At 35.8% G+C, this 7,803-nt stretch overlaps 1 protein-coding gene across 2 annotated transcripts in view; it reads right to left on the bottom strand.

Moving 5' to 3' along the window:
* Nucleotides 1-1,037: 1,037 nt before the first annotated feature.
* Nucleotides 1,038-7,803, bottom strand: part of LOC149080603 (fibroblast growth factor 1-like) — a 39,355-nt gene continuing 32,589 nt past the window's right edge. For both annotated transcript variants that reach the window (XM_089239752.1, XM_089239753.1), the window contains exons 3-4: nt 5,966-6,069; nt 1,038-3,064 (exon numbers count right to left, since the gene is read on the bottom strand). In XM_089239752.1, coding sequence (XP_089095878.1) covers nt 2,852-3,064; nt 5,966-6,069 — 317 coding nt within the window. In that variant the 3' untranslated portion in view covers nt 1,038-2,851. The remainder of the gene's footprint in view (nt 3,065-5,965; nt 6,070-7,803) is intronic.

Genomic DNA, 7,803 nt, shown 5'->3' with positions numbered 1-7,803 from the left:
CGAGCTGATGGACGTGTACAGGTATGGAGACAACATCATGAATCCATGGACCCTACATGTCAACAGGGGACTGTTCAAGTTGGTGGAGGCTCTGTGATGGTATGGGGCGTGTGCAGTTGGCGTGATATGGGACCCCTGATGCGTCTAGATACGACTCTGACAGGTGACAGGTACGTAAGCATCCTGTCCGATCACCTGCACCCATTCATGTCCATTGTGCATTCCGACGGACTTGGACAATTTCAGCAGGACAATGCGACACCCCACACGTCCAGAATTGCTACAAAGTGGCTCCAGGAACACTCTTCTGACTTTGGACACTTCCGCTGGCCACCTAAATCCCCAGACATGAACATTATTGAACATATCTGGGATGCCTTGCAACGTGCTGTTCAGAAGAGATCTCCACCCCCTCTTACTCCTACGGACTTATGGACAGCCCTGCAGGATTCATGGTGTCAATTACCTCCAGCACTACTTCAGACATTAGTCGAGTCCATGCCACGTAGTGTTGCGGCACTTCTGCGGGTCGCGGGGGCCCTACACGATATTAGGCAGGTGTACCAGTTTTTTTGGCTCTTCAGTGTATATGCAAAATTAAAGTCAGAGTAAAATAACAAATACTTCGGAAAAAAATTAAACATTCATATTCAATGTTTGAAAGGCAATTTAATTGATGAAAAGGACTTGGACTGTTGCAATATTTAAAATAGATTTCGTCATCATTCTATATTTACTGCCATATGGAAGTTTAGAATAATCACAATCTTGGCTTATTAGTTCATAAAAAATTTCAAGTAATAGGAAAAAATTTTAAATGTCTTTTTTTTTACTCAAGTTATAAGTTTTAAAAGAAAAATAATTTACAAATACAAATCCAAATTTAATTTTAATTAAATTTAAACCAAATCCAAGTTTTAAAGGTATATATTTAAAAAAATATCCACGTAAACCTATTAATAACTTTGAAATACATAACAGTACTTGATTGGATGCTCTTTACGGGCAAAAAACTAAATTTTTTTTTTTTTTTTTTTGGATAACTCGATCAACGACTGTCACAAGAGCTGTGTGGTATGATGAATGAATCAAAAACTTGAGCAATGATTGACAAGGTGGGTTGTACAATACTCAAGATAATATCAATCATATTTCGTTGATAAAAAAGCGTTAAAAACATTGGCAATAGTGCGGACTTTCTATTAGCTGCGAGACGATATTCTAATACTGACTACTTAAAGCATTCAAGATTAGCTAATTTTGCAACAGAATATTTTTTTCGAGTTGAATCATCAAAGCCGTCTTAAGAGCATCATGGACCCCCGGGCCGAGTGATATTTATGCGGCCCTACCTGGCAAATTCTTGAAAATTTCAACAAAGTCTCATTTTTGTGAGGCCCCTTTTCTCTTGAGCCCCCGGGCCGTGTCCAGGTGGGCCCATGCCTTAAGACGGCACTGTGCATCAAGTGTCTTGCAAGTACAGTTGTTTTTCCATATTGCAAACAAATGCACCGCTGAACTATGTGTGTTACAATGCACATACACGCAGTCTGCCTAAACATTGATTACGAAGGGACAGCTATATACAAATTAATACTCTACATAGACTATAAAACGTAGGTGGCAATCATACACTATCGCCTATTCGGTTTTTTTCCTTTTAAATCAGATACAATAATATACAAAAAATGGAAGGAAAACAAATCATGATCGCAGAATTCACCACACACAAACGTGTAGATTTTAATATAACATATATTGTATACTACTATGAACAACTATACATTGAACCACAAATCTTTTAAATTGTTAATTTGTATCGTGAATTTTTCTTTTTCATTTTTATTCAATCGAACCAAAATAACTTTTAGATTTGTCCGAACATGATTCATTACAAAAAAAATTCATTCAAAAAGTGTTGAAGTGTTTTATATTAAAAGTAGGTCCCACATGACTCAGAACGTCATTTAATAATCAGTATATTCTATAGAATCAGACTATGTTCTATAATGTACGGAAAGTTTGAAGTAATAAAATGTCATGAAATAAACATAAAATTAATAATAGTTGTTATTTGCTTCTTTACAGTTATTCATTTCGGGTATATTTTTTTCAGTTTATTAAATATTTTTTAATTTATTCATACATTACAGTTCATTAAAACTTCAGTTTACGTACACATATGTTTCTCTTACAATGACAATTTATCTTGATTTTTTTTTTAACTGTTCAGTGCAATATTTTTTTTATAAAAATCTAATATGACTAGCTTTTGTAAGTATGAGAACTATGATCACTCTAACACAAATATAGAATAACCGGTATGAAGTATTACACTCTGAAAATTATCAGAAAACAATGTTTTGTACGATGTACAAAAAAATAAGAGTCAGAAAAAAAATGTCTAAAGCACTTGAACAGTTTTATGGAAAAAAAATTTTCAGGTCTTGTCATTAATAGCTGCCGGCAGCTATAAATAATTTGATTGTGTTCACACATGATGAAGGATGATGATGCTGGACGAAGATAAGAAAATCTGCAGTAACCTTTGTTAGCATGAAAATTAAATAAACAAAGACAAGGATTGCAATACTCACCACACACAAGAAATTACAATGCAAATTGTAATATAGCTTATATATATATCATTGAACTACGAACCTCTAATGAGAAACAAACATTGCACAACATATCGTTCAACGAATACTGAAGTCCATACATTTACCATCAAAGAATAACATCGTAGGAATGACATTACAATGGCCATTAACAATAACATTAACACCACTACTGATAGTGATTTGTCTAAAAAAGATCAGAATGCGAATAAAAGAAATTTCAAGACAACGTTTTAGTCAGCTTCTGGAACACCAGGTGGGTAAGCTGCTCGAGGAACGAACCTCACAGCTTTTTGACCGCGTCGGGTTCTTTCTCCTTTCTTCATTTTCCCCGACTTCTTGATACCAAGGTACCAATCCTGATTTGAGTTACCTTTCCAAAGGTAGCTATTCCATCCACTATCATACTGTTCATACCAGATGATATTTTCGGAATCAGAGTCTTCCTATAAATATAACAAATACATCATTCTCCTGAAACAGATGACGAAAGATGAAAGGGAAACGCTGATATGGTGCAGCCGAGAAAAATTACTGGCCGATCATCCTAGACCAAAGATTTCGATACAATACTTGGGGGGGGGGGGGCTCACTACCAACCTTTTCTTACAAAAAAAAATTCCAAGAGAGCTTGAACCCTCTTCAAATAACTCATTGGTACTACTGTACCCATAGTTAGCGGCAATGACAACTATTAAATTATTCCACCCCCCCCCCACCCCACTGTCTAGATTTCCCCAGCAACCGTCTCCCCAAAAAGTTGGTATCGCCCAACACTCACTAGGTAGAAACTGGGAAATAAAATAAACCAGTCTGAAAAAAAGAATATATATACTAGACTCTTTTTTTTCTCTGTTGAGCAAAGTTTTAAAATATCAAAATGTGTATCTAAGGAGTTTTAACTTTTTTAACGTTATTTATACTGGGTAATAATAACGTGGTTGAATTGTTCTATGGGGTAAATTACTTAAAATTATCATTCACAGGCCATTATCCATGTTTCTTAATCTTTGATGCATTCGAAAATAGAATTTTAAAGCAAATTAAAAATCCCCAAAGTAATCATATCGACAAAGAGGAGTCAAGACTGATTTTAATTATCACTGTGCACTAAGTTCACAGGCGTAATTATGAACAATTATGCTAGATAGCAATCGAACTAAGGCACCTGGAATACCAAGTAGGCTCATCGTCCTCCATCTTAGAGAAGTCTAATCATATTAGCGGCAAAAATCTGAAAAAGCTAATCAAAAACGCGGCATAAGCAACAGCTGTTGGCTGTAGTGATATCACTGACGCCAAACTCCACAAAAATATGGTGGATGAGCAGTGGCGTTGAAGCCGGAGGTATAGTGGGTGCTCGAGCACCCCCAGAATGTTGTGTAACAAGCTTGAGAACCCCCAGAATTTAATCACGAATGATAATTTCCAATCTGGGCACCCACACGTCTAAAACACTTCCGACGTTTTATGCGGATGAGCCAGCTTAGGGTTTCTAGGAGCTCTAAATCGAACAATCGATCGGTATGATTTTTTACGTGGAGACTTTCTGTATGGAATGAAGGAAAGAGAAAAGTTTACTGTCTACAAAGGAAATTGAACAGCAGTCCGCTTGTGATTCGGGCAATTTACACTCATGAGAGACACTACTTTGATTTCTTTATTTCACGTAATGTGGTGGGTTGCATTAAAGTAGAGACTTTGCAACTTCCCTTAGCTTCAGCAAATGGTCTCTAGGTGGAGATGGATCTTCAGCAATGGAGCCTCCAGTACAGAGATTAATCATTGAGCTAAGAAAAATCTCTTTGTTCTGTATGGAATGTTTGTAAGGTGTGGCATCCCATCCTTGTCCGAGTGATCATCAAACTTTTGAAAACTCCAACGAAATTAACTCAAAATAAAAAAAACGTAATTATCATATCATATAATAATTCTGTATACCCCTAGGGGTAGATCAGGTTATCCATACATATCGTATAATAATAGCATACTTGTATTATCATAAATGATATCCGACTACGTGCTTTCACTCTATATAGCGAGCGCAGACTAATTTCTTATTTCTTTTTATAAAAGGAGCTGAATTAGTCTCGAAATGGCTGTATGGTGTGTTTTTCATTTTAATATTGAGTAAATTTCATTAGAATTTTTCATGTTCTATTTACTCAAGAGGTATTTTCCTTTACATCAGACTTTCCCCCGATCGAACACGTTTGGAACATTGTAGTTCCCAGGCTCAAACCATCGCAGAAATGCTTTGCTCACAATGGTTGAAAACTTTGCTGCGTAATTGCAAAATACCAGGTTGTAAATTCAGCAGAACAGGCATTCATCGATAATATGAGTTCATACTAGCCGAATATCCTCATGCATTTCTGTGAGAGGAAACTATACATGTTTCTGAAATTTTGATAGTTCTAGATCTATATTTGATCAATAAATCTTGTTATTCAGATCTAATCTGAATCAGTTTTTAATCCTTGTAAACCTAATAATCAAAGAAAAAAATTCCCAATTTTTTCATGAAAAAATTTTCTGGTGCGCAGATTTCGCTACAAAGTGTATATAGGAACTCGGATAAGAGGAGTTCCCATCATTTATTAGAGTCAGGGTCAGAACTAGGGGGGAAAAAGGGGCAACTGCCCACGGTGACAAACTTTAGGGGGCAGGCAGAAAATTTTAGGAGGGATCAAAAACACCGTTCGTTCAATTATCAAATTTTACAGTAGTGGTGGCGGCAAAATCATGTTTGCTCCTCCCCCACAAAAAAAAATCGTGTTACGGCCCTGATTGGAGTCAATCTTAAGTTAACATAAAAGACAATTAGTATCTCTGTGGTGTAGCTTGGTTACTAATACCTGCTTTGCATGATAACTAAACTCTTCCGCGCGCGCGCGCGCGCGAAAGAAACTTATAAAAATTGTTTTATTTAAAATATAACAATAATGACTGTAATTATCTCGAAGGTCCTCACCACCTCTATAGATGAATGGACACTTCGCCTCTGAGTTATCTATTTAGTCTTTTTGATTCACATCAGACTGTTTTTTTTGTTTTTTTTAAAGGGAATTTTAAAAAAACTTGAAAACTTAAAAACTTAAAACCTCTTTAAAAAAAATTTGCGTTAAAAGAACATTTGGAAAAAATTATATTTTTGAGTAGAATATATAATATTTATACATATAGTACTATCCTCTTCCAGATAAAGATAGCCATTAGTTTACGGGGATGATTTCTTATGTAATAGCACATTGTCTCCAAATGAAGCATAATAGTATTTACAAAATGCATATATATATATAAAAAAGATATATGTGTGAATATAATTACGTGTTTAGTATTCTTACCTCAGCATAGACTTTGCCATCTTCATCCATAGCTATATAAAGATCCGAGGCCTTGGCTTTGATACGAACCTCACCCCGGCCAGCAGAACTGATCTTCAAAACAGCTACAGGAGCCAGAAGAATGCAAATTAAAAGGGAATATTCATGCAAAATCAGAGAGAATGGGAGCGAGAATTAGGAGGGGGAAACGCAACGTGTAAACAAAATGTATTTGACCAAACTATGAGTGATAAATCGTTAGAAGCCACTTACTATTTTGAACAGAAAACGCCAAAGTATAACGACTGACGATCCTGACTAGAATGTGGTTTTTTTTCTGAGTTAAGTCAAACCGACTCACAATGAAAGATAAAAAAGTTACTTAACTTCAGTTACATACTCATTTTATCTAGTTATTGGCTTGTTCCATGAGAGAAATGTTTCAGTCTAGTACACGCGTAGGTAATATCCAAAGTTAATTGAGTTCATCGAGATGCTAAAATAGCTTAGAATGATTGTTCTTACGGTATTTAGCATTTGACTGAGTTCTGAGCGACTCGATAAAATCTATGACTAATATATTCTGGAAAAACAGGTGAATTTTTTTTTCCTGGAAGTACTAGCAACACCCATGAAATTCTTCCGAATAGTCATTAATCATACAAACTATAAGCAAAAGTATTTTGGAGTATTTCGAAGGGAGGTGCACACACGCATTATAATCGATGCTGATTCACCTACCGCTGAAATCCTACCTACCTTTGAATAAAATTAGAAACACCTCAAAAATTTGCAAACATACTGTACCTTTTATAGGTTTAAAGAATGGAATTTTTTTTAAATATAATATTCACACAAGCAATTGCGGAGGGTATTCATGACTTCTATTCAAAAAGTAGTACGATTTGGACACAATTAGAAGAACAGAACTTATTTAGACCATTTGGTAATGCGAGGTCTACCACGGAGTCGTCGACCACACCGAGAATCTTCCTTCCATCTTCTTCTGATCGTTGACAAAGATACCGATGACCCAGTGGCTTTGATGAGGTTTGATCGGAGTTTGGAAGGACGCGTGTTTCTATCTCTTATAACAGACAGTCGGAGATACCTGTCTCCTCTTGCAGTCGTGGATTTGCGCCGACCACTTCCTTGTCTTCTAGAAACTGTGAATGATGATCGGTATTTTTTCCATAATCTGCAGAGCACAGAACGCGCAACTTTTAGGGAACGAGCCACATCTGCTTGAGTTCGTCCTTTCTTCAGCATATCAATAGCTAGCCATTTAACATTATCCTGTAAATGTATTCTTATGGCGGCCATGTTGAGAATATTTTCAAATGTTCACAGTATTCAACTTATTTATTGAACTTGGAGCAGAAGAGATTATATGGAGAAGAGAGATGATCTAATGAGTGATGATAACTGATGGGTAATTTCATCTCATTCGTAGAATCAATCAGATTTCCCATTTTCCCCTTTCTCAAATTTCAAAAAATAAGAGAAATTACCAAATTAACTATGTCACATGTCACAAAGCCTCAAAAGTTCAAACTTTTTGAAAACCATGAGTAGTTAGTACTGTTTGAGATTCTAATATTTTTCTTCTAAGTATGAACATCTTTCAGATAAATATTTCAATGTTTTGCGACATCTAATTAGGAGAAACTTGGTTCAATCCAGGTATCTTCTAATACTGCACATTTTGAATAGATCACATCTGCTGTACTAGCCGATGAAAGTTCTTTCCTTTCTACCATCATCTTTCAGCACTTCACTAGCAAACTTCATCAACCCCGGACAATATTTAACTGACTTAAAAATAAGTCGATGCACCGTTATCTACTGCAATGACTCTT

The sequence above is a fragment of the Pholcus phalangioides genome, unplaced genomic scaffold (genome assembly GCF_987345545.1).
Source record: "Pholcus phalangioides strain wild (caught in Gottingen) unplaced genomic scaffold, Ppha-v1.0 ptg000011l_1, whole genome shotgun sequence".
NCBI lineage: Eukaryota > Metazoa > Arthropoda > Arachnida > Araneae > Pholcidae > Pholcus > Pholcus phalangioides.
Note: the sequence above shows the minus strand (reverse complement) of the source record. Positions and strands in the feature narration are given on the sequence as shown.